This window comes from Rhinatrema bivittatum, chromosome 10 (assembly GCF_901001135.1).
Source record: "Rhinatrema bivittatum chromosome 10, aRhiBiv1.1, whole genome shotgun sequence".
NCBI classification, from domain to species: domain Eukaryota; kingdom Metazoa; phylum Chordata; class Amphibia; order Gymnophiona; family Rhinatrematidae; genus Rhinatrema; species Rhinatrema bivittatum.
In genome coordinates, this window is record NC_042624.1 from 57740946 (window position 1) to 57768345 (window position 27400).

Sequence of the window (27400 nt, forward strand, 5' to 3'; positions counted from 1 at the left end):
AGAATTAAACGACAACAACAAAAAAAAAAATCGCTTTAGGTTTCTATTTACCCTTTCCTTCAAAACCACGCCTCGGTTGAAGACTTGATGAGACTGTGCGTGGTAAAAATAACACCAATAAAACAAAGGATCTATTCAGAAATGGGTAACATTATTGATAGCATCGTGAGGGCTGAAGGATTTTCCTTCTAGCAACCTTTCAGCTGAGCGCTATCCTGGCGCCTTCCCTTAGGCAGCAGTTCCTTGCAGATTTAAGGCTGCTTTGGTTGTTGCTTGCTTGGTGCGTGCATTTTAGCATATTAATGCAGAAATCCCATCCACAGTGCTGTACCTAAATCCTTCCTCATCCGCAGAGCATGGTAAAATAGGATACGGTGTATGCAATCATTGCGCCTTACCAGTTCCAGTCAGATATGGAGCTGGCACACCGTATCGCTCCTTAGATGACTCTAGGAGGGAATACAGTTTGACTCACTATCAAATCAGATATCAAGAGTCATTTTCCACTTGGGAGTCATTTTCTATACCAGCAAAGGAGTTTAGGAGGCAGCTATCGCTCTAACTAAAAGTTATTCACTGAAAAATAGACAAGAAGACAGAGGCAACAGACCCCTAGCAAGAAGGATTATGACCGCAATAGGTTACAGAGGAAGGTCTTACTTTCTGAAAGTTCATACAGGGCTCAAAGTACCTAACCATAGTACTAGAGTCTAATGTTGATCCTTCTCACTGTTTCGCCAGTTTCTAATGAAGTCATGTTGCGTGCGGCTTTCTCTTGTTTATGTTTTTAATGATTATAGGATGTTTATGGTTTACATGTAATCCGCCTAGAACGACTGAAGTTGCATAAGGCCGAATACACATTTTTTAAATTTGTAAAAACATAACAAGAAAATTGTTGATTCCAGATCATTCCGAACCAAATGGTCCTGAACTGCAACACATGGTTCAGACTTGGCAGAGTTTTTATAATTAGAAACTGATAAGAGATCCTATCCTAGCCATCTCCAACTCCCCACCCTCACTCGAATAATCTCTGATAATCTGGGCCTGCAGTGATTTTAGAAGCCTGCTATTAAGGCTTAGCATCTGCATCCTGCACCGAGTACACGAGCACTGGAAGGAAGAGATGCATGAGATGCACTTTGGGAAGGAGATTGGAGATGCTTCTATAGTTTGATCAGCAACCTCAATATTCCCAGCGTGCTGCTGACAATCACCAGCATACAAAGGCCGAACCGCTGGAACGAAGCACGATTTCGGAAGGTGCAGACGTCTGTCGGATCTGTCGTTAAAGCTTCTAGCGCGCATTCGGCTGCATTATTCATGCGTGAGATGTGGCGCTTCTTTGATCCAGGCCTTATACTGAGTCATGCTAGAGCGAGAAATGGGGGGGTCTGACACCCGACCCACAATAAAGCTCTGGAATTTGTTGCCAGAGGATGTGGTTAGTGCAGTTAGTGTAGCTGGGTTTAAAAAAGGTTTGGATAAATTCTTGGAGGAGAAGTCCATTAATGGCTATTAATCAAGTTTACTTAGGGAATAGCCACTGTTATTAATTGCATCAGTAGCATGGGATCTTCTTAGTGTTTGGATAATTGCCAGGTTCTTGTGGCCTGGTTTGGCCTCTGTTGGAAACAGGATGCTGGGCTTGATGGACCCTTGGTCTGACCCAGCATGGCAATTTCTTACGTTATGGTCTTATGTTCTTAAATAGCTCCAGCTCGACTGCAGTTCCGAGCAATCCTTTCCCCAATAGATGGGCGTGCAGCTCTCGCAAAGCAGCCCAGCGACTGCTGTATGGTTTCCACGTTTTGTGTGTGTGTGTGGGGGGTGTGGGGGGGGGGGGGTGGCATGGGGCAATGTGTTTCTTTCTTTCTTTTTGCCTGTGGGGTATGTGTATGTACCTAGGTGAAGTTCAGAAACAAGGTGTGGAAATCCGGCTCCAGCCTCAGTTCCGGAAGAAGTGGCGACTGTGCGCGCCTTGCGCTGATATGCTGCACACAGCGGTATATTTAGCCAACTCGTTACAGCCTGGATTTTCCTAGGGCCTAAACACTATAAACATAAACATGAATCTTTTTATTAAGAAGGACGTTTCCTAGCAGTTAGCCCATGTAGACTCTGACGATCGTTTTATTTGTCTGCTTTGAGCTAAAATGATGATTATGCATGCGCCAGTCTCCACCCAGGTACGGCAATAAACCAGGGGTAAGTAGAAAGAAGGCCAGCTTAAGCACGAGTGATTTACAGCACAATTTACAAAGCACATTTTCCAGTCCGACATTGTGACTTGCATATATGCATAAATATTCCCCAGTACCTTCAATGTGAAAGCCGAATGGTGCTTAGAATGAGGGAAAGGAAAGGTTATAATAAGCCTCCTGCTGTGCTGTGTCGAAATAATGCGGTTTATTTCATTGTTATTATTGCTGTCTGGATGACATAACTGGACTGGAAACCCTCCGCCTAATCAGGTCAGCTAAAAGCGAAGATTGGGAAATCTCGTTCACTGACAAGGAGAGCCTGTAAGGGTCCTGGGTGCACGAGTGCAGCTGCTCTTCCATGAACCCAGGAGGGCAGCGCTCAGATCCAGCGCCTTCCAGCCCTGCCTCGGCTTCTGCCACCCGTAGGACTGACACGAGCCCGGGACCGCGGCGCGCGCGTGGCCCTTCCACGAGCCCTGCTGCAGCCGGCAGGCAGAAGCCGCAAGGTTTCTTAGCTTAGCGGGTGCCCTCGTGTTCGTTTCTGTGCCGTTTACAGTAAGGGACTGGGTGGGGGAGGGGGGGGGGGATCTCTTTACGGTGCCCTCTTAGCCCACACGCACCGGAAAGAACTGGAACACGTTCACAAGAGAGCTTGCTTTGCTTTGCAAAGACCATCGCAAAATCGGATTTTTAAATCAAGGTCGTCTTTTAGCAGGAGAACCTCTTAAAGCCAGGCAGGCCATTTTCAGGCTCGGTCTCTAATCCCCGGTGGTCGGTAGGACTGATTTGCCTGTGCCTGCAGGAGATTCAGACACTGAATCAAGGCACTGGCAGGATGTTGGGGGGGGGGGGGGGGATGCAGAGAATGGGCGGACTCGGGTCCTGCTCCTCCCCCGGCTGGGAGCTCCCATTCATTCCACCAGCAGACAAGGCCTAGAGCTCCCCCCTCCCCCCCTCCTTCTAGCTGCTCTATCATCCACAGCCCCTTCCACGCTATACATGGACTCTACTGATTGCTGGGTTCTGGTTCGTGTTTTCATAAGAAGTGCAGCGTACTAAAGGAAGAAAATGGAAAAGGATTAATCAGTTCAGTAGCTGAAAAGTAAATTCATGCGTCCTTACTGGCTCATAACTAACCGCCCTATATGGTAGGGGCAAAGTACAGCAGGCATCCAAGTTACCAGCGGCTGTTTTTATTTAACTATATCTTGTCCCAACTAGGGTTGTCAACTTTTAAATGTCAAGTTCCAAAGATTTGGAGATGCTGTTTAATATCTTCACCATTTCTTCCTTTAGTACACTGCACTTCTTATGAAAACACCGAACCAGAACCCAGCGATCAGCAGAGTCCATTTATAGCATGGAAGGTTTTTGGGGTGGGTGAGCCGGGCGGTTGTCCAGGATGCCATCAGCTGAGGGGGTGCCCTGAGCACCATGGGGACAGAGGAGGAGAGGCCCACCACGGTCAATGAGAGGAATTGCTTGGCCATGGTGGATCCCACCCTGCAGGGCCCAAAGACACAACCAGCCTGGCTGTGGCGTATTCCACCCTGCCGTGGCTGAAATCAGGCCCAACCTGGCCACGATCAAAGACTGAAATCACATAGCTGCAGCAGATCCCATCCCACCACAGCTGAAGAGAGGACGGGGAGGGCGCCATCAGTTGAGAGGGTACTTTTCACCCATGGTGCCATTCGCCTTAAATCTGGCTCTGATCTTCACTGATGGGGTTTACGCCCATGCAACTTTTATTGCCACTCTTCACCATTACAAAGCAACAGAAACCTATAATTTGACAGCAGATAAGGACCAATCTAGTTTGCTCAAGTACTTTCTGCTACAGTGACTTAGACCCCAGTTGATCTCTGGCTTTTCTCTCACTTCTTTGCAATTAATGATCCTGTGCTTTCTTTAATTGTTATTGTTTTTGCCTCTATCACCTCCCTGGGAGGTTGTTCCATGCATCCACCATCCTTTCTGTGAAAAAATATTTTCCTATGTTATCCCTGAGCCTACCCCTTCAGAGCCTCATATCATGGCCACTAGTTCTTGAACTTCTTTATTCTGAAAAAGATTTGCTTTTACCAGCCCAGGGGCCAAATTACTGATGTGTAACATTCTTTAGGCCTCTGATGAAATCATGGACTGAAGTCTATGTAAGTGACTCAAAATAAATATCTCCAACACATTGAATATACAGTACGTTAGCTACCAAAGCACACACTATATTTATTGATTTTTGTTTTCAGTTTTTATTGTATTTTTCGTGGGAATTTCAGTGTTTATTACAACAAACAAAAATAGGGAGAAGATCAGTAGAAAAAAATTAGCCTTTTTACACCAATTTTCTAAATTTTTGTTTGTGTAGTAAACACTGATAAACTCCCAGGGAAAATAAAATGAAAATTGAAAATGAAGGTCCCTAATTATATTGTATAATTGAAGGAGAGGATCAGGCGCTAACCTTGAGGGCTAAAAGTCAGGACATTTTCGAACATTTTAGCCTCCTCCTTTTTTCTGGGCAGTACCCCAAAAATCTGTACAATCCAGAAAAATTTGGACGGCCGGCAACCCTAGTCCCAACACAGGATAGACAATTCAAAAAATGTAAAAGGAGAATAAAATGGCGCTTAGTCTATATTTATCATTTTCTTTCATTCAGAAAGGGGTTTTGATCCCGTTTTAAATCCAGCCTGAAATCTCCACAGTCATTCTTGCATGCACTGAAATCGGATTTGGAATAGGTTTTACGTGCAGGGTGGAAAAGATGGCATCCAAGGTGGCAGTGAAAGCCTTCGTTGGGACTTCTAGAGGCTGAGGTTGTCACACCGACTCCTTGCCTGTTTGCCCACGAGGGCCAGAGTCGAGCAAATATTTTCTGTGGCTGAGAAAACTCCTGACTGAAAAAGGACCAAAGAATAGCCGAATAAATATGAGACAAACCTACGATGGGGGGCTAGGTACAGCTCACAAAATGAAGTGGGCAGCAATATCAATTATTTGGCACAGGAAGCGAGATGTCACTTAATGTTCTTTATTATAAATGAAAACAACTGCGTTGCTCAGGAATCTGCATCGGTAGGAGTCAGAGCGCCAAGGCAGCCACGCCTGAAGATGGATTCTGGACCGGGCAGGGCCAGAAATCAGGGGCTTCCAAGTAATTTAAAAAGGAACGGTTTGTCAAGTATAAAAAAATGAATTAAACTGCTTCTTTTTGGCCGGGTCTTTAACGTTCACTTGACCATATGGACACTGCAAAGGAAAGAGAAATATGGTCATCATTGCACTGCTTAACAAACATGAAAACAGAGCACTGCTTATGGCAAAGCAAAAAAAAAAAAAAAAAGACGAGGTAATGATGTTACATAAATCATTTGATCTATTGCAGCCTCCAGACTACAAGGAAAATAATGGCAACTTGGAGCAAATGGTCCTAATTAGTGGCCACGAAATCACTTCCTACATATGTCCTTCCAACTTTCGGATTGTTACTGTCCAAAGCAATCATGCTGCAGCCTCCTCACTGGGTACATTCGGACAGCACTTTCTTGACTGGTAATTTTTTTTTTTTTTTGGATTATTGTGGAAGAACATAAGAAGTGGAGGCAATAAAGAGCGAGAAGACATTCCAGATTTCCAACATGAGATGTCCTCTAATTTCAATATTCTCCATTTATTGTTTACAAAGAAGTGACTGATCGGAGCTTCTAAGATTTTATCCCACATGAAAAAAAAAAAAGGAAGGGTTTTGAAAATGTGGATACAGAATGTCAAACTACAGCAGTGGTTGTATCAAAGAAACCTCTGGAAAATGCGACAGGAGGTTATTATTTTTTCTCCTTTGAAAAACACCCGGAACGCTCCCCTGCAAAGGGGCAGTAAATTAATTTTCGGTGCTGGGCTCCTAAGTCTGCTTTAATTAAACCCAGCTCTAATGATTTGCTGTAAACAAAAATGTGATGAGAAAGGGTCATTAGTGAAAACAGCAAAATTATGATTATGTCACAAAAACTGAAGCACTTCTCTAATAATTATATGTGCACAAAACACTGGGGAGATTTGCCAGGTTGCATTTTCCTGTAGGCTGAGTTCCAAGATACTCTGCAACCTTTCTGTATATAAAACTTTCCTGTTTAACAGAGAAGTCCACCATCCCCATGAGACTTCAGTTTGAAAGCAGGACGTTAGTACCTACTTGATGTAAACCCCAATCTAAATGGTTTGGAGATTATGTCTAACCAATCTCAGTTGAGAGTGCCGTGTTATGTGCTGGTATTGAAAGTTGGAAATAAAATCAGGTTTTTTTAAAACTCAATTTAGTTCAGAATTAGATGGAAAAAGGATACCAAACATGAAAAATTAAACAGTAAAACCGCATAAGCTTAAACACTATTTTCAAAACAAGAAGAGCTCCTGGAGTCTATTTTCTGAACACATGTACACATCCCTGCCTGGGTGGAATCTTTGCACCCTCGCCTGAGTCGGCCCATTGCGCACAATCACAGGCACCACCTGGATCTGTGGACATAGGCTGACTTAGGGCCTCATTTTCCAATATCGCATTGTTACCAATGCAAATGAGGCTTCTTTCGTGCAGTGGGGAAACATCGCGTGTGGCGATGTTGTCGCCATTCACGCAATTCACGATGTTTTCCCAGTGTGCGTGCAGTGCACGATATTTGCCAGTTTCTATTGCGAGCCAAGAGAGAGAGAGAGAGAGAGAGAGAGAGAGAGAGAGAGAGAGAGAGAGAGAGAGAGAGAGAGAGAGAGAGAGAGAGAGAGAGAGAGAGAGAGAGAGAGAGAGACTTACTATAGTGCCTATGCCCTAGACAGGTATTTTAATCCCTATGGGAGGGCCACCTACTAACTCGGGGTGGGGATTAGGTATGAGCGTCGGGGGTTGGGGGCCACTTTCGCATTCCACATGAGACCTACGGAAAGAACTTGCTGGCCGTCGGAGTGAGGAAACTCACTCCAAGAAGAGATTTGGGCTACGTTCTCTCCACCTAGCTTGTTGTTGCCCAGGTAGAGTGTCCAGCAAGCTAGGTGGAGAGAACGTTGCCCAAATCTCCTCTTGGAGTGAGTTTCCTCACTCTGACGGCCAGCAAATCTTCACTAGAGACCACTGTTCTTTCCGTAGGTCTCATGTGGAATGCGAAAGTGGCCCCCAACCCCCGACGCTCATACCTAATCCCCACCCCGAGTTAGTAGGTGGCCCTCCCATAGGGATTAAAATACCTGTCTAGGGCATAGGCACTATAGTAAGGCGCTCTCTCGGTGCAAATTTGAGGGTTGTAGTTAGCAGCTGAAAACCTGATGTTATGGCGAGGTGGGAGAGGCAGCAGCAAAAAATAAATAAATCAGAGAACCAGCAGAGAATTGGAGATCTGCAAGGTGGCAGAGGCCAGGGATGCTGCCACCCCCTCTATTTTGCCACCTCATGCACAGACCGCGTGTGCCTGTGCATAAATCCAGGCCTGCTAAATCAGTAATGCATTATTTAAAAAATACATTTCAGTTATTTTGACTTGATGGCTTTATAAGCATGTCAGTTCCGGAAGTTTCCCTTTTTTTGATTAACAAAACCGAGGTAAAGTGCAACAACTTCCAGGGCCAGATGTATTACAAGATTTCTTTCACTGTGTGTCTGTGGGGAAAATGTTCACCAGATCTGACCCATACTCTCTTGACTCTTGATATTTCTAGCATTCAGATCAGAAAGATAGTTACAGTGTCATTATAATTCTGCTCAACATGGTACAATCCTCGTTTAGCACCAGCACTCGAACAATTTTTGTTTCAGATTCTGATTGCTACCTATAAAGTTGCTGCCAGGAGGTAGCTGCAGATATGTTGTGTTGCCATGGTATGGGGCTTGGCTCTGGGTAGTTGGTTCATTGTTGACAAGCCATACAGGCATCCTTGTATGCATGAGAAAGATCATTGGCAATGGGGAGAAGCAGGTGACAGTGCCCTTGTATATGGCACTTTTCAGTTCACATCTGGAATATGGGATCCAGCTTTAGTCATCGCACCAGGTATCAAAGCTTGTAAGAGGACTAATGCCTTTATTGTATTCAGGTTTAACAGAAAAATTAGAACTGCTTCTTTTGAAAAATGGCAAAGTGAGATCTGGTTATACTGTGTATGTGTGTATGGATTTAAGGGTAAAATATGTATAAATATGTAGATATTGGTTAGACCTGGGGGGAGAAGCTGAAACTACTGGGGGTAAATTTCCCCTAGAACTGAGGGTAAAGCATTCTTCAGAATACAGGTAAGCAGGCTCCAAGGAGGTGGAAGGCTGGGAAGTAGGGAGGGACAGATGGGAGCTGGGAAGCAGTAAAAGCCAGAGAAAAAGGAGATGGGAGTGGGAGTCGTTGGGAGGGAAAGAGGGAGAGGAAGAGTAAAGGAGAGACAAGCCGAAAGATGTAGGGAGAGAAGCAATGAGGTGGCGACTAAGTGGAAAGATTTATGGATTTATGTGATTTATATTCCACCTTTCAGGCACGACAAAGCAGATTAATGGAGGAAGGGTGAACAATATTGGAAAGGCAGATGAGGGGATGGATGAAATGGAGAAAGATGAGAAAAGTAATAGGAAAAGAAAAACAGGAAAAAGCAGAGAACAAGGTGAAAGCAGTGAAGGAAAAATGTTCACAGCAAAAGCGCAGAAAAATATCATTCTGTTACTGGAATATGGGATTTTCTTAAATATTGGCAATGACTCTCTCTAGATATTATATGTGCAATGTATACATTTTATATGTAATCAGGTGATTATCTTCTGTTCTTTGAATTGAAATGTTTACAGCCAAAATGTTGGCTTTGGTGTATTTTCTGAGAGGGAAGGGGCAAATTTCTACTAACCTTGGTCTGTTCCCTAGTGAGAGTGAGGAATGAGAGTCACATGCAATAGTGTTTTGATTATTATTTTAATATTTGATGTTGACATTTTTGAATTGCATTTTATATATTGTTTTACTTATGATTTGTATTATATGAATTACATTGTATTGTGGCAATCCTTAAGGGTTGAAAGGGCAGGTTAAAAATGTATTTATTCTTAGATTTATAAAGCCCATCTTTCCCAGAAGCTTGAGACAAATACATAACATATAACAAATTACAATATTTAAGATGACTATTTCAGATATTTTGAAATTTACTGTTAACACCAAACATAACACATAAACATAACCAATACAATTAGTTACATAACGTCACACAAACTATAGACACAAATACATCAAACAACAAATCAGGAAAAAGAATGCAATAAAAGAATAAAAATAACAGTTCTGGCAATGGATACCTCTCAATAAGTAACAGAAACATGACAACTTCTCAATTCTTAATAAATGGGCCATTTTAATTCAAAGTGAAGTAAAATTCCTCGCCTTTACTTGATTTCTGACCCATACTGTAAACACAAACAGACATTTTTCCCTCCTCACCATCTCAGGGACATCATCAATGTAAACTTGAGCTGTCTGGAGTAGCAATAGCAGCGTCTCAGCCTGGGTTCTCAGCCATTTAACCTCCTGCTCCCCTGAAGCAATGGCATTCTTATAAGCAATGTCACCATTCAAACAGTAAGAGTTTTCCTTGGGTTGTTTTTTATTGTAGATTTTTAAATGTTTTTAGCAGGTTTTTCAAATCATTGCCATTTCTAGTTTTTAAAACTTTATTGTATTTATAGATTGTTTTCTTTATATTTTTAGTGTGTGTGTAATAAGTAAACTGCAAACACAAGTAAACCACAACCGGCACATGCCCTTGATCTCATTTTCTGGTCACCCAAGGAAATAAAAATCAGATTTGTTTCATATGATCTCCCTCTGGTAAAAACCATGCTGCCTTGCAATCTGCAATCCACTGGCTTTTCCAGTAAACTCTCTATTATTTTCCCTCTAGCAAGCCACTCCTTGTGACCTTGGGCAAATCACTTCACCCTCCATTGCCTCAGGTACAAACTCACTGCCGGATTCACTAAGCCTTTTCTCCATTCCTTGATGAGTCCGGCCCTTGGATTGTGAGCCCTCTGGGGATAGGGGAATATCTACTGGACAGGAATGCAATCTGCTTTGAAGTGCCTGAAAAGCAGAATATAAATCAAATAAAATGACAGACTAACTGGCCTGTAGTTTCCAACTGCTCTCTGCTACCACTTTTATGAAGAGAGACAACACCTACCCTTCTCCAGTCACAAGGGATCACCCCCATCTCTAAAGATATATTGAACAGATCGGTTTGTTGACCTGCCAGAAGCTCTGAGCTCCCTTAATATCCTTGGATGCATTCATCCAGCTCCATGGCTTTGTTCATCTATAATTTTGCTTATTCAATCCAAACCTTCTCCTGTGTAAATGATGCGATATCTACCCTACTCTTATGTGTACCCAAGAATAGTCCTTTTCCACTCCTTTCTTCAGTGAACTCTGGCATTTGTTTAGCATTCCTGTTTTTCCCTCACCTCGCCCTACCCATTTTTCCTCTTCTACTCTGTCTTCCAGTTCCTTTTTTCCCTGACATACCTGTCACCTCATTTAATCTCATGAGCTATTTTTCCTGCCATACACACTATGGCCATCCCTGATTTCTTTCCCCATCTCTTTCAGTGTTACCAGATATTCTTCCTTGTGTACTTGTTTTTGAGATCCTTTGTACTTTCTGAGTTCTAATATTTTTGTCCTTGCTTTCTCAGCTCTCTCTTTGGTACACCATTGCTGGCGGGCTTTTTGCTTTACTTTTCCTTACTTTCCTGACAAAGATCTTTTGTTCTTACTATAGCTCCGTTCAGGTTTGCCCACTGTTCTTCCACTTCCCACTCTGCCAGAGCCTCCTTAAGGTTCACCCACGTCACAGACTGACAAGAGAGACCATGTCTTGCAGCATGCAGGGTACAGCATGCTCTTAGCACACACTTGACTATCACTCAGAGGCTGGAGCCAACATCCAAATGTTAGGGCTGAATACATAACCACAGTATTACTGCACACAAGGAGAGCCCGACGAGGTCTCAACATCTCCATCATCTGTAGGTTATTTCTTATGTTGGTTCAATAAAATGTATAGCCAGAATAAAGAAAAACTCCACTAATTTGAAGACCCAGAAAATAGGAGCCACTTTTCTGATATATTTAAAAATGGAGGAAAAGACCCCAGACAGGAGCCAATGGTGGAGGTCTCCATTGAAAGTTCAAACGATCTGAATCGCAGGTCACAAAAACCTCCACTAAAATTTTTCAATATTTTCAGAAATGTCTAACACTTTATGCAAACTTTAGGATGTCCATATTCAGTCTGGTTAGCAAAGTTAGCCACATAAACTTATCTGGCTAACTTTGGAGGTATATTCATTAGTGCAGCCACACTACTGAATATAGCTGCCTATCTTAAAGTTATCTGGCTAACTTTAGGACAGGTCTTTGGCCCAACTAGACTTAGGGCTGGATTTTCTAACTTTGCGGAGCTCCCTGAATTTGGTGGTAACGGGGGATGGGGGGCGAAGCGGGGGGCGGGCCTGCGAAAGCCAGCAGCGATCGCACCACCACGGTGTTACCGCTGCCAGCTTTCGCACCCAATAGTGCCACCGTGAAAGGTGGTGCTATTGGGTGTGCTACTGGCGGCGATAACGTGGCTTACCTTATCGCCGCCAGCAAAGTCTTCGCAGCGTCCACCCTGCCGCCGCCCCGACTCCTCCTCTTCCGGTGCTGACGCTGCCGCGACTCCGCCCCTTTTTAGCTACTGCACGCGAAAAGGGACTTTTCGCGTGCGAAGAGTCCTTTTTTGCGTGCGATACGGTAGGAAAATGACCCCCTTAGCCAGCTAAGTTATCCAACTAACTCTGAATATCTTATTAGCTGGCTAGAATTTAGCTGGCTAAGTGCCCAAATATTCATTTAGCTGACTACCTTCTGAGTTAGAGCCATTGGAGCAGATCTCTTAAAGCTGCCGGGAAACCTCTTGACGCAGTAACAGGACATCAGGCCCAGCAGTGCAGTCACGGCAAGCTGACAGTGTTCCCTTTAAAACCAACTATATTTTAGGTGTGGTTGGGAATCTCACTCAGAAGGTAGAATGGCACACTCAGTTGTTGAGAGAAGAAGATAAGGCTATTAAAAGCGTTACAGAAAAATGTTCTAAGTTATTAGAATGTCAGGCTAACCTCGTTAAAGATAATTCTCTTTTACATTGAAAATTGGAAAACCTTGGGAATTCTATAAGGAAATATAATTTGAGACTTCTTAATTTGTATTTCTGTCCTATATTATCTCCATTAGAGTTATTAAGGAAGTTCTATCTTGATGTGCTTAAGATTTCTAAGGAAGCAATACCTTCAATCTTTAAGGCTTATTATTTACCTATTTCCTTTAGAGTTTCCTCTACAACTGAAGATAGTCATATTCCCCTTAATCTGGATCTTACTGGGTTTTCAGCTCTGAAGGCCTGGACAGATCTAGTTTGTTAGTTACTTATTCTCAGGCGTCCGATAAAGACCTGACCCTGAGATTGTTTTCTCATCTCAATGGCAGATCTATCATAGGTTCTCCTGTGGCTGTTTTTCCTGATGTGGTCAAACTTACTCAAAGGAGGAAGATATTTCTTGAAAAGAAATCAAAAGTATTGGAAATAGGTGGTATTTGTTTTGCTCAAGTTTCCCTGAAAATGTTGTATTAGATACCAGATTTTGAATTATGTTTTCCTTGATCCTTCTCAATTAGATCTTTTCTTTCTCAATAAGGTCCCTTTGAGTCTACATGCTTCACAGAGTTGTTATGGATGTTCAATGTAATTGGGCAGCATTTTTTCCTGCTTTGTATTTGCTTTTATTTACTCCTCCCACTTTGTTCTGCTGAGCAGTGTTTTGGCTTTACTTAGTATCAAGAGTTTCTTGATGACTTGTATTTTGAAATTAATAAAGAATTAAAAAACCAGCTGCAGCACCAGCTACAAATCTCCTTGACCTGAGTGCTTTCCTGCTTACATTTACTCTGCCCTCCTCTCCTGTTTTTGCTTCGATCCCTTCTCTTGATTCATAGGCATAGTTTTCTTTGCTTAGTTTGAGGGAGCAAGGGCTAGGGAGGACATATTGCAGGGGGGGGGAGGGGGATTGACCCAGCTTTGCTTTCCTCATGCCTCCCCCCAAAAAAAACTACATCTATGTCTTGAAAGCCTTTTTCTTTTCTTTCCCTCCTGTGCTCTTTTCCCCACTCTCTTTTTTGCCCTTCTTGCTCAGGACAGCCAGGGCTTAACCTGTGAGAGTGCTTGGGTTGTGAGGGGAGGGGTGAACATGCTTTGGCTGTGTGGGGGGGAAGGGGATCAGAGTTTTTGGGCTCTGGGGAGGGAGAACAAAGGTGAGAGTGCTTAGGCTCTGGGGGGAAGCAGGAGCAAGTGCTTGGGCTGTAGGGGGGGAATGGGGTTGGGAGTGCTTGGGTTGTGGTGGGACGTTATGAGAGTGCTTGGGCTCTGAGAGAGGGGAATGGGGTGAGTGCTTGAGCTGTGGCAGGAACGGGGTGAGAGTACTTAGGTTGAGGGAATGGTGTGAGAGTACTTGGGATGTGGGTAAGGATTGGGGTGAGAATGTTTTGGCTGTGGGGAGGAGAATTAAGGGTGAGAGTGCTTGGGTTGTGGTGGGATGTTTTGAGAGTGCTTGGGCTCTGAGAGAGGGGAACGGGGTGAGTGCTTGAGCTGTGGCAGGAACGGGGTGAGAATACTTGGGTTGAGGGAACGGTGTGAGAGTGCTTGGGTTGAGGGAACGGTGTGAGAGTACTTGGGATGTGGGTAAGGATTGGGGTGAGGATGTTTTGGCTGTGGGGAGGAGAATTAAGGGTGAGAGTGCTTGGGTTGTGGTGGGACAGTGTGAGAGTGCTTGGGCTCTGGGGAGGGGAACAGGGTGATAGTACTTGGGCTGTGGGTGGTGAACTAGGGTGAGTGTTTGGGTTGTGGGGGAGGAACGGGGTGAGATTTTGAGCTGTGGGGAGGGATCAGGCTGGGGCTGTGCTGGGTGGGAGTCTGTGCCTCGGCTATAGAGTTGTCTAAGTTTTGGGGTTTTTTTTTACATTGAATGCTTCTGCTTTGGGTGGATTACTGGTTGGGAGTGAGAGTGTAAAGGCTGTTTTGAGAGGGTGTGAGAGTGCTTGGACTGTTTTTTTAAATAAGTTTTAGAAGAATTCAGTGAATTTTTAAAATAAAGGCATGAAAAAAACTGAACCAAGCTTAATAAATTGAATCAACCAAAAAATTGCTACCCATGCCTCTGAATTTAGTTTATAAACCCCTCGAATCAAAAGCCCTAAACATAACACTCACATGTCTGCATCCACAGCCGCAGCAGTTTCCTCTTTGTAAATGGGCAAATCTGGTGAAAACCAAACATCCAGTTTCAGGATCCACATAATTCTCTTGTCCGGCCTTAAAAACAAGATAATAGTTGAGATTTCTTTACAATCCTGTTATTTTTTACAGTGATCTCTGCTTACCATAGATTTTAATTATTCCACCAAAACTGAATTGATAGGCAAAAATCACAGGAGTAGGGCTGGTCCTGTGGCCTGGCTTCGATTTTCGAGTCAGATCTTCTGCTGTGGAGCTGGGGATGCTGCAGAGGCAGCATTCACAGCCCCAGAGAGGGAGTCACAGTGGTTCTGCAATGGCGACACCTAGTGGCCTGGTTTAGAACCCATGACTGCAGGGTTACAGAAGAAGCCCTGGTACATGGCCCCCATCAAATACTCAATACAAAAAAGGAGGATGTAGTATGTTCTCTTTTATAATTTTTTAAAGTGCTAAATAAATTGTCCTTATCAACTCTTTACATAGGAACAAATACCATCAGTATTAGTGCAAATGGAATTTAATCCATCGCCTCTCGCCACGCAATGGGCCTCAGGCAAATTCAGCGTTTATTCAAGCACTTGGTATATAATCATTTGGTATTGTTCCTTTATTTATTCAAACACATTTTAATTCTTATCCACTAAAAATTTTTTTTTAGATTATTTTCAAAATTCATTTTATCCCAAAACCCAAAAAACTCATTTATTTGTGTGTTTCTAAAATCTCATATGCTTATTATTATCCTTGCATAAATTAAATGTCCACCGTCATTTAGTTTGTTTTAATCATTGAAATCCTAGAATAAAAATCCTAGGATAAATTATACTTAGCCCCACTGTAGATGTATTGTTTCTCAAATTGTCCCGACATGGGCCATGTTTCGACTGTTGCCAGTCTTCCTCAGGGGATACTTAGTATGTTTTAATCACGATTTCAAAAACAGTTTTGTTTTTCTGCCTTTCCAGCGCTAGTCAGTTAATTTGACAGTGTTATTAATGCCCATTCCTTTTCATGCATTAATGGCGCCTCGGCGCCATTAATGCATGTTTTTGGAATCGTGATTAAAACATACTAAGTATCCCCTGAGGAAGACTGGCAACAGTCGAAACATGGCCCATGTCGGGACAATTTGAGAAACAATACATCTACAGTGGGGCTAAGTATAATTTATCCTAGGATTTTTATTCTAGGATTTCAATGATTAAAACAAACTAAATGACGGTGGACATTTAATTTATGCAAGGATAATAATAAGCATATGAGATTTTAGAAACACACAAATAAATGAGTTTTTTGGGTTTTGGGATAAAATGAATTTTGAAAATAATCTAAAAAAATTTTTTTAGTGGATAAGAATTAAAATGTGTTTGAATAAATAAAGGAACAATACCAAATGATTATATACCAAGTGCTTGAATAAACGCTGAATTTGCCTGAGGCCCATTGCGTGGCGAGAGGCGATGGATTAAATTCCATTTGCACTAATACTGATGGTATTTGTTCCTATGTAAAGAGTTGATAAGGACAATTTATTTAGCACTTTAAAAAATTATAAAAGAGAACATACTACATCCTCCTTTTTTGTATTGAGTGAATTAGTAGGTGAGGATTTCTAGCTTCTGGTGATTGATTGCCCCATCAAATACTGTCACTGTGAGGACTGAACCAAGCTTGCCAGGAAGGTACATGACACCGGGTCTCAGACCTGGTTCTGACTGAGCTGGAAGCCCAAAGAAGAAAATGGCCAGGCTCAAAAAAAGAAAAAAAAAACCACACAACTCTAACTCAAAGTACAAAGAAAATAATAAAATGAGTAGTCAGCTGCAAAGTATATTACACAATATATAGCACTAGCTACAACATAAAATTGTATCCTGTTAGCTAGCAAAACATTTGTGGGATCAATATACAAAGCCATTTAGATGGATAACTTGTGAGTTCTGTTTAAATGGCTAGTTTCTAATATTTTCCTTTCTTATCCAGCTAAAAGTTAGCCAGATAAGTCTGTGTCTGGCTGAGAATTAGCCGAATAAGAAAGGGGTGTGTTGGGGGCATCCCAGGGAGGGGCAGAGTTAGACGAATAACTTAACCAGCTATTAGGACTTAGCCAGATACGTTATTGCCTAAATGTAGTCGTGCCTGAATAACTTTAAACTTAACTAGCCACATTCAAAGGAATATAGCCGTTTAAGGGGTGAATAGAGTTAAAAAAACAACAAAAAATCTTGAGGGCCTATTGGCCCTAATACATCCCCCCTTCTCCCTCCCACTTGAAAACCAAGTCTGCTTGGCCTTACTGGGCCAAGTCTGCAGCAGTGCCAAACCCAAATTCCCCTCCTTTGGAAAGTCAATTATGATCGCTGCTGCCAATCCTGGGATCCCCCCCCCCGCCCTTCTCTCGGCAAATTTTACAAATATTTATTGGATCCAGGGTCACCGACCTTCCCCTCACCCAAGCCCATATCCTCCCAGACCTCCAGATACCTCCAGAATCTTCACCCAGATCGTGGTAACTGCATCTGGGGTTGCTAAGCATCTACGCTGGAGCCGTGCCAGAAACGAACGATTCCAACATAGATGGTAACAGTCAATGGGGGAGAGCTTTTGAATCTAGCCAGTTAGGTCTAAAATTATTCAAGTTATTCAAGTAACCCAGATAACCTTAACCAGTGATATTCAAAATCTTACTGGTTAAGTTTATAGTTATCTGGGTAAGGTTAGCTGGATCCGTTTAATCAAGGACATTCAGTAGGACGTTTATCCCACTGAATATCCAGGACAAGTTATCCGGCTAACTTTAGCTGGATAACTTATCTGATAAATGTCTTACTGAATATGTCCCCTATATCTTTATATATTTTATATACGTACATTATATATAAATATATATAATATAATATATATATATATATATATAATATTTTGACAGATGGGCACTTTTCCAAGCTGTTTACCTAGTCTTAAGGTAAACGCCGGCCTCCACTGTGTGCAAACTTTCAGCTGTGGGAAAAAAAAAGAGGCATTCCTGCAGGGGTGTTTGGTTCACGGGAGCAAAGCAGTGCCCAGGCATTTGGTTGTCAAATGTTCATGTGCTGCTTGGTCGCCTACACAAGATTGCAGTTGTAAAGTAGGAGGGGGCATTTCTGCTATGCACACTTTGTGCTGGCTGACTTTTCTAAAATGCGTGCCGGCTAAAAGTGCCTATGCACTTTGCAAACAATGTGGGCTATTCAAAATGCCCCCTGGATTTATAAAAAATCTAACTGGTGAAAAAAGATCATAAGAGCCAACAGAAAATGAGCTATTGACTAGTCAATAGTATAAAATGAATTGCTGTCCAGTTGCTGGTTAACACAGAAGGGAATAATTAATCTGATTACATTCTCGGATTTCCTTTTTCTGCCTTTTTAAAAAAAATAGAACTATTATAAAACAAATACAGGCTCGACATTTATTCAATAGTGAGAAACAATGCCTATATTTCCTTATGGGTCAATATTTTCCAATTTGCACTCCTGACATTACTAGCAGGCCATACTTGCCATATTATGTACACATACATATATGCAAGGACAAATGACAGATTGTGCAGTGCACAGTTATGGTGCATGCCTCGAGCATACTGTGAAGCACAAGTTTAATGCCACGTTGCTTTTAACAGCCAGGGATTGATTTGTAATCCATTAATGCGCATCCTAGGGTGTGGCAGTGCAATCACTCAATTTCATAGGACCAACAAAATCCTAAAAACATTGCTCTTCATTTTAAAAACCAGATACATGTGCCACTGGATGCTGCCAGGCACATCTGGAACAGGGCTAGAGGAACCGTACTGGGCTTGCTCAAATCATGTTGGCATGACGCAAAAAACAGGTGCCGGCCCCTCCCAGAAATGACCTGTACAATTTATAAAATTGTTTAGCAATACCCTGGGGAGTTTTACCTTATCAAACACACAGGTTCTGTTCTTTTCATAGACAAAGAATATGATAATGTTGAATAAACCAATACAAATCTCTTCAGCCTACCTTTTAGAATAAATTGTTCTTTACAAAATACCAGTTAAGGGCCAAAGGTGATATTTTCACAAGCTTGCCTTTTCATTTCGGTGACTCAGTCCTCACAGACACTTCTTTGCCACAATTCCACAGGTGTGGCAACCGCCGCACAGTTTGCTCCCTGTCACAAAATTGCAGCAAACTGCCTGCTAGCCCTCACACTCCTGTAGCCACCTCTGCAGCTGAAGCTGGCCCACCTCCATCCTTGGCTTCTGTTGCCGTCACCACTGTTAGCCCAGCTCACCTTTCCTGCCCCTGTAGAAGTCCCTGGTGAGACCTCATTTGGAATACTGGGTACAGTTCTGGAGACCGCACCTTCAAAAGGACATAAACTGGTTGGAATCAGTCCAGAGGGTGGCTGCTAAAATGGTCAGTGGTCTTCGTTCTAAAGCATATGGGGACAAGTTTAAAGATCTAAACATGTAGAGGAAAGGCGAGATAGGGGAGATATGACAGACATTCAAATATCTCCAAGGTTTCTCTTCCCAGGAGGTGAGCCACTTTCAACAGAAAGGAGGCTACAGAATGAGGAAACACAGGATGAATGTGAAAAGGAGTAGGCTCAGGTGCAATCTAAGGGAATATTTCCTGATAGAGAGAGTAGTAGAGGCATGGAAAAGCCTCCCTGTGGAGGTGGAGGAGGTAAACACAGTATCTGAATTCAAGAAAGCAAGGGATAAATACAGGGGATCTCTGAAGGAATGGTAGGGATTGTAAAGCTGAATAACTGGTGTGGATGGGCAGACTAGATAGGCCGTATGGTCTTTATCTGCCATCATGTTTCTAATCTTGCCTCCTCCTTCCTGCTGTTGTGTTTGCGGACCTTTAGACTGAGATGAGATTAGTGCTACCCACAGGGAGGAGCCTTGCAGGTCCTCACCGTCAGTGAGTGGAGCTGGCTGGAGCAGAGGCCCAACAGGGACTTCACCAATACCAGCCCACGCTCCCCGCAGGTTGAGTCCTTGGGCTCGGGGCTGGCTGGACTTAGGCGCGGGCCTCTGGATGAAGGAGAATCCATCCTGGAAGAAGAAGGCCAGCAAGAAGAAGACAGGTCAGATCAGGCAGAAGTCAGGACAGATAGCAAACAGCAGAACTGATGATAAACCGAGGTCGGGGCAGGCAGCAATCCAGTGAAGTCCAAGGTCAGCCAAAAGTCCAATACCAAAGAGGGGCTGAAGTCCAAACTGAGATCCAAGCCGAGGTCCAAACCAAGGTCCAAACCAAGGATACAATCTGAAGGAAGGGGAACAATGCAAGACAACAGGGAGCAGACGATCCAGAAGACACAAGACGAGGCAACAGGAACCATCAGAGATACGGGAACAGGAAGCAGGGATCAGGAACAGAAGACAGCACACTGGAACTACGTGGCAACTAGCTACTCAAGCGAGTCTGACCTATTGCCGAGGCATCCATTGATAAGGGAGCAGGCCTTAAATATGAAAGGCCCAGGGACATCATCACAGGGCGCTGAGGGGAATTTCCCGCTGCAGGCCCTTTAAGAATACCTCAGTCACGCGCGTGCTTGCCTAGGGACGCTCAGCAGAGCAATGGCCCTGGCGCAGCACGGGTTGGGCCTTTGCGGCAGCCGGCCGCATTTGAAAATATCGTATGATATTTTCAAAGTCGTCAGAAATCGGGGGCTCCCCGAAACCAATAGGAAAACCCCACAAAATTGTTCGTGGGGTTCTCTTATCGTTTTGGGGGAGGGCGGGAAAAACGGCACACCAAAACAACCCCTAAACCCACCCTGACCCTTTAAAACTGATCCCTTAGCTTCCCTCACCCTCCCTCACCCCCCCCCAAAACTTTTTACAAGTACCTGGTGGTCCAGTGGGAGTCCCGGGAGCGATCTCTCGCTCTCGGGCATTCGGCTGCCACTAATCAAAATGGCGCCGATGGCCCTTTGCCCTTAGCATGTGACAGGGTATCCGTGCCATTGGCAGGCCCCTGTCACATGATAGGAATAATGGATGGCCGGTGCCATCTTTAAAAATGGCGCGGGCCATCCAGTGCTCCTACCATGTGACAGGGGCCGGCCAATGGCACGGATACCCTGTCACATGGTAAGGGCAAAGGGCCATTGGCGCCATTTTTATTAGTGGCAGCCAACGGCCCGAGAGCAGGAGATCGCTCCCGGGACTTCCACTGGACCACCAGGTAGTTGTAAAATGTTTTTGTGGGGGGATTCGGAGGGTGGGGGAAGCTAAGGTATCAGTTTTAAAGGGTCGGGGTGGGTTTTTTGTTTATTGGCTCGGGCGCAGCTGATAAACAAAAATGCGATCGGGCCACATGAAAAAAAATTAACGATGTGAATCGGAACCGATTCCAGTTCCGATTCACATCTCTAATAGAGTCTAGCAGGATAAAGATCATACAAGGGACTAAATGCTCAGTAGAATCTATATGGGTAGAAATCCCATGTGTTTTGGGTATGAGTATAATGTTAGGCGTACACTACTGTCCACCTGGCCAAACTGATTAGATGGATGATTAAATGCGAAGAGAAATCAGGGAAGCTAACCAATCTGGCAGTGCAGTAATAATGGGAGATTTCAATTACCCCAATATTGATTGGGTAAATGTAGCATCAGGACATGCTAGAGATGTAAAGTTCTTGGATGAAATAAACAACTGCTTCATGGAGTAATTGGTTCAGAAACCAACGAGAGAGGGAGCTATTTTAGATCTAATTCTTACAAGAATGCAGGATTTGGTGGTCGGGCCACTTGGCAATAGTGATCATAACATGATCAAATTTGAACTGATTGGAAGGGGGACGATATGTAAATCTATAGCTCTAACACTAAATTTACAAAAGGGAAACTTTAATAAAATGAGGAAAATAGAAAAAAACTGAAATTTGTAACCTATCATTAAAATCATCCATTGTACCTGAAGACTAGAAGGTGGCCAATGTTACCCCAATATTTAAAAAGGGTTCCAGGGGCGATCCAGGAAACTATAAACCAATGAGCCTGACCAGTGCCAGGAAAAATAGTAGAAACAATTCTAAAGGTCAAAATCACAAAGTAGATAGAAAGACATGGTTTAAAGTAACACAGTCAGCATGGATTTACCCAAGGCAAGTCTTGCCTCTCAAATCTGCTTCATTTTTTTGAAAGTATTAATAAGCATGTGGCTAAAGATGAACCAGTAGATGTAGTATATTTGGATTTTCAGAAGGCATCTACAAAGTCCCTCATAAAAGGCTTCTAAGGAAACTAAAAAGTCATGGGATAGGAGGTGGTGTCATTTCATGGATTACAAACTGGTTAAAAGATAGGAAACAGAGAGTAGGATTAAATGGTCAATTTTTTCAGTGGAAAAGGGTAAACAGTGGAGAGCCTTAGGAATCTGTGCTTGGTCCAATGCTTTTCTATAAATGATCTGGAAAGGAATACAACGAGTACAAATCAAATTTGCAGATGATACGAAATTATTCAGAGTAGTTAAATCACAAGCGGATTGTGATAAATTGCAGGAGGACCTTGTGAAACTAGAAAATTGGGCATCCAAGTGGATAATACATTGAAATCATCGGCTCGGTGTGCTGTGGCAGTCAATAAAAGCAAACAGAACGTTAAGAATTATTAGAAAGGGAATGGTGAATAAAACGGAAAATGTCATAATGCTTCTCTATCGCTCTATGGTGAGACTGCACCTTGAGTACTTTCTACAGTTCTGGTTGCCGCATCTCGAAAAAGATATAGTTACACTGGAGAAGGTACTGAGAAGGGCGACCAAAATGATAACGCGGATGGAATGGCTCCCCTATGAGGAAAGGCTAAAGAGGTTAGGGCTGTTCAATTTGGAGAAGAGACAACTGAAGAGGGAGGGGGGGATATGATAGAGGTCTATAAAATCATGAGAGGTCTAGAATGGGTAAATGTGAATTGGTTATTTACTCTTTTGGATAATAGAAGGACTAGGGGGCACTCCATGAAGTTAGCAAGTAGCACATTTAAAACTAATTGGAGAAAATTCTTTCACTCAACGCACAATAAAGCTCTGGAATTTGTTGCCAGAGGATGTGGTTAGTGCAGTTAGTGTAGCTGGGTTCAAAAAAGGTTTGGATAAGTTCTTGGAGGAAAAGTCCATTAATGGCTATTAATCAATTATACTTAGGGAATAGCCACTGCTATTAATTGCATCAGTAGCATGGGATCTTCTTAGTGTTTGGGCAATTGCCAGGTTCTTGTGGCCTGGTTTGGCCTCTGTTGGAAACAGGATGCTGGGCTTGATGGACCCTTGGTCTGACCCAGCATGGCATCTTCTTATGTTCTTATGTGTGCACTGACAACGTGAAAAGAAGAATGGGGACAGTGTGTGAAATGGGGGAAGAGCATAGAAATGGAAATAATTAGCAGGGAACAGGTCATGGTTGGATATGAAAAGACACTGCATGTGCTTTGGATTTGGTGCTGCAGGTGGCAGAATGGAAATTGGCCCCTAGGCCACGCCTTTGAAGAAGGCGCACAGGTGCCCCCCCAGTAGGTAAAGCAAAAGGCTGGGAACTAGGAAAACTAGGGGTCAGATCCCACATCTCCTACTAACTTAACTCGTAAGCTCTGTGGGACAGGGATGTATCACACTGGTTTACAAGAGATAAAATACAATAAATACATTAAAATACATCACAAAATACATATGGGTTACTGGGAGTGGGGAGGCAGTCAAGATATCTGGGGGGAATTTGGGAGGGGTTCACAACACAAGTTGGGCCGGCATGTGCCAAGCGGATTTTAAAAGCCGCCCGCATACGTGTGTACTTGACGCTATGCGCACAAATGAAAAGTTCCAAAAAAGGGATGGGGCATGGGTGTGGTCTGGGCAGGCCATGGGCGTTCCTGGATTTCACATTGAAATCTGCGCGTAAATACTTACAGACACAGGCGCGTGCCAGGCTCCCCTGTCACATAACTTTACCTCTGCTATGGATGGCTTGTAAGTCATAAAACAAAAAAACTAAACACATCAGCAGGGTTTTAAGGGTAGGGGCTAGCAGTGGGGAACGAGGGCTATTAAATGAGGGGGATTTGGAAGTCCTCTCTCTTAACTGGGTGAACTGGGAACGAACTAGGAAAACTGGCAATGACGTTGGCGCGCCTGTCTTTTAAGATTCCCCCTACATAGCAGAAGCGGGATTTGCACCCATAAGTGCACGTCCACTTAATTGCATGCTCATGGACGCTCAAGTCAGGCTAATTTATAACATGCACACGTATGTTATAAAATGGATATGTCCCTGGGCGTGGGCTAACGAATGTGCACACATGTGCGCCCGCAAGCCTGTTTAAAAGTTACCATTTTAGGGTCTTCCTGTGAATTATAGCTGGCACTCTGAAGCCTTGGCTCCCTGTGCTGCTGAATATAGCAACCCCTCTCCAGTATGCATTCAGAGGAACCAAAGACTCCCAATACATCAAGATCTGGGTAATCTACCCCAGGAGAGATTATTCTCTTGTATACCATTGTAGTCAATGAAGCAAGACCTAATCACCACAGGTTTTATTGTAAGGGGGCTGCTTGAGACGAAAATGGGCCAATACTAACTTTCTCAACAAACGTCCAATTAATAATCCAAAGAAGGAAATTATCAGTTTTGACCTGCCAGCTAGACTAGAAAACTGTGGTGCAGATTCAACCAGATTCATACAATCCAGGCCAGAGTGGTGCTAGGTGATTTTTACATTACTTACTTATTTATTTGATTATTTTGTATTGAATTTTTACTGCATTTGTTGATATTGTTGTATTAATTATAGATTGTTTTAACCTGGATTTGTTGTTAGCTGCTTTGATGCAGTCCTTATGACAGAAAAAGTTGGGATACAAATCCAAGAGTAAGAAAGAAATAGTTAAAAAAAAAATAGCTCTGGCTATGATTGTGGTCATACACAGACACCATAAATCAAACTATTGATCACAAACTAATTGACTGCCCCACAGAAATTTCAAAAAGAGAGAGGGTATTGCATTTAACTGAATTAGAAGCTATTTCTTGGTTGCTAACTTTGGATTTTGACGTTTGAATTATTTTTATTGTGCCATAACCAAGATGAAGAATTGATGAGCAGCTGGCAGAAGTTCAGGTTTGTGGCTTGGGTTAGTTTCTCAAATATTTGAAATCGGCCTGACTGTAAGAAAGAGCAGAAGCCTGGCTTCCGGGATCCCAAAGAGTTAGCAGAGGCCGGCTGAGCCCACTCCAGAAACGGAAAGGAGGAGGGAGTCGTCTGGCAGGATCGGCCACACCACAACCCTAGCTGCTGCACTTAGGGGCTGGTTTACTAATGTTTGGGATTTTTTTTTCTCCCTATAGACACATAAGAGGGGGGGACGACGACGGGACTGCTTTAGTAAATCAGGCGCTTGGTTATTAAATACTGCAAACTCTGCTTTTCCAGCTGGAGCCGGAGGATCGAATAATCCGGGAAACTTGATCCATTCTCAGGTCCACCTGCTGGGTCTGGACCTCCGGCCGCAGTCGCCGTTTGAACAATAATAACACCGCAGCACCAAGCGGCTGCCACTTACAGAGCGATCGGACGAAGGGGGTTTCTGCAGATCTGCCCAGAGACGCCCTCCCGATCCCTGCCACCGCACCCCCCTGGGCTGCTGCTCATGTGCGCGGGTTGTAGATGCAGGGCTCCCTCCCCCCCCAGCACCCCCCCGTGCTACCATTTGCCGCCGGGACGTGGGGCGGCAGCCGGCGCTCACCCGGCAGGCCTGCTCGTGCGCCTCCACGATCCGCGCCTCCGCCTCGCCGAGCTCTCTGCTCGCCGGCCGCCGCCGCTGCTCCGGCCCGGAGCTCCGGGCCTTCCCATCGCCGCCGCCGTCCGTGGCGGCGCCCGGGCCGCAGGAGGAGCGCGGGGGCGGAGGACAGCGTCTCCTTGGGCCTGCGGCCGCGATCCTGCCCGGAGCCGCCAGCCAGCGGCTGAGCCCCTGCATAACCCCGGGCAGCCAAGGGCCCGCGCTCTTCCCAGCCGCTGCAGGCCCCGGGAGCTGCCCCGAGTCTCTGTGGGTGGCAACCGCAGAAACAAGAACTTTCGCTGCCCTTGAGGCGGGTGCCACGCTCTGCTCGTCCTCTCTCCTTTGCTAAAGCTTCTTTCACCCTGGCAGTGTTGCCAGGTGCAAACATTTTTAAAGCCCAACCGATCACAGAATCTACCCCAAAATACCACACTCTTGTGACTTCAGTCGATCTTATGATTTTGTCACCCCATACTGGAATGTTTTATTTCTGGTGAACTGTTCTTGTATTGATTGCTGTTTGTGAATGCCTTTTGTTTGATGGACTGGCATGTTGTTTGTTTTTTTAATATGTTTGTAGGAATTGAGTTGATTTTGTAATCCGCTCTGAACACTTGTTGAAGAGGGTGGAATATCAATGCTTCAAATAACTAAATAAATAAAAGCCAACAGTAAAATGGCAGATCAACACTTTCCTGACTAAGAACTACCATCACACCAACAGAACACAGACTAAGCAGTTACAGATATAGCAAGGGAATCAACCACCAAAACAGAATTAAAAAAAATGATTCTACGTTCTGGCCATTTCTTGAAGACATGAGAAGAAGGCTAAAGGGGAGAGACTAAACAGCAATCTTTATTCACCAAAAAGGTGGTGGATGCACGGAGCGCTCTCCCCATGGAGGCAGTGAAGATCAGGACTGTATTTAGATTGAAGAAAGTGTGGCATAAGCAGATGATCTTGGAGGAAGCTGTAGGGATTATAAAGCTGCACAGTTACAGTAGTTGGGAAGGCTAGAGAGGCTGTAATGGTCTTTGACTGCATCACGCTCGCATGTAGTGTCTTTTTAGCCCATTGAAAATTCCCAGCTGCACTTAGTCACAAGTCGCAGTATGTATAGTCTAGGAATGCTGCAGCTCAGTGTATTTAGGAAGAATTTGAATATACAGTATGTTGAAGATTTTTTTTGGTCTTTTCTGAAACAGAATTTTTGTTTTCTCTGCTTTGTTTGTAGGACCCAGGATTTGCAGAAGGTCTCCAGCAGGTTCAATTCTCTTTAGACCTTCTGCAGTGGTTGCAAAAATGACCAACTCATCAGTACACAGATTGAAGTAACTTCATAGGCAGGACAAGTTTGCATGTGCTGTCAAAGTGATACACAGAATCACTGTGTCTAGCAGGCACCAGCAGATAAAGCTGCTGGGCCTGTGGGCAGCTCTTCCCTCTCTGCCCCACCCCTGCTGCTTTGCAGGACATACTCTTAAAAGTAGCCCAAATAACTACAATGTTAAGCTCCTCACCTCTGATCTGAAGCAACTCCAGCATAGTTTATTTATTTTATTTATTTAAAAGCTTTTTTAGACCGGTATTCGTGGGTACATCATATCGGTTTACAGAGAACTTGAATGTGTTACAAAGAACAGGGTGCATAAAACTTGGAGAGTACAAAGCAACGGAATATAATGAGCTAAAACAGGGTACATGGAATGGGGTGCAGGCAGCATGGGGGGAGGCAACATACGGCTCGATCCAGTAAAGTCCGCGGGAGAGCGGACGAACGCCTGCTCTCCCGGCGCGCGCACCGGCCCCTCGCCGGTGCGCGCTATCCAGTATTTAAATGAGGCGACGCGGTGCAAACGGGGAAAAGGAGGCGCTAGGGACACTAGCGCGTCCCTAGCGCCTCCTTTTGGCCTGGAGCGGCGGCTGTCAGCGGGTTTGACAGCCGACGCTCAATTTTGCCGGCGTCGGTTCTCGAGCCCGCTGACAGCCACGGGCTCGGAAACCGGACGCCGGCAAAATTGAGCGTCCGGTTTTCG

General features: G+C 44.0%; 1 protein-coding gene across 1 annotated transcript; it reads right to left on the bottom strand.

The window, feature by feature from the left end:
- Positions 1-5225: 5225 nt before the first annotated feature.
- C10H1orf53 (chromosome 10 C1orf53 homolog) lies at positions 5226-25745 on the bottom strand. Its single transcript, XM_029618630.1, has 3 exons — positions 25328-25745; positions 14523-14624; positions 5226-5459 (listed from the first exon to the last, which is right to left on the bottom strand). Exons 1-3 carry the CDS (start codon positions 25556-25558, stop codon positions 5388-5390), a joined length of 405 nt encoding a protein of 134 aa, XP_029474490.1. The 5' UTR covers positions 25559-25745; the 3' UTR covers positions 5226-5387.
- Positions 25746-27400: the final 1655 nt, after the last annotated feature.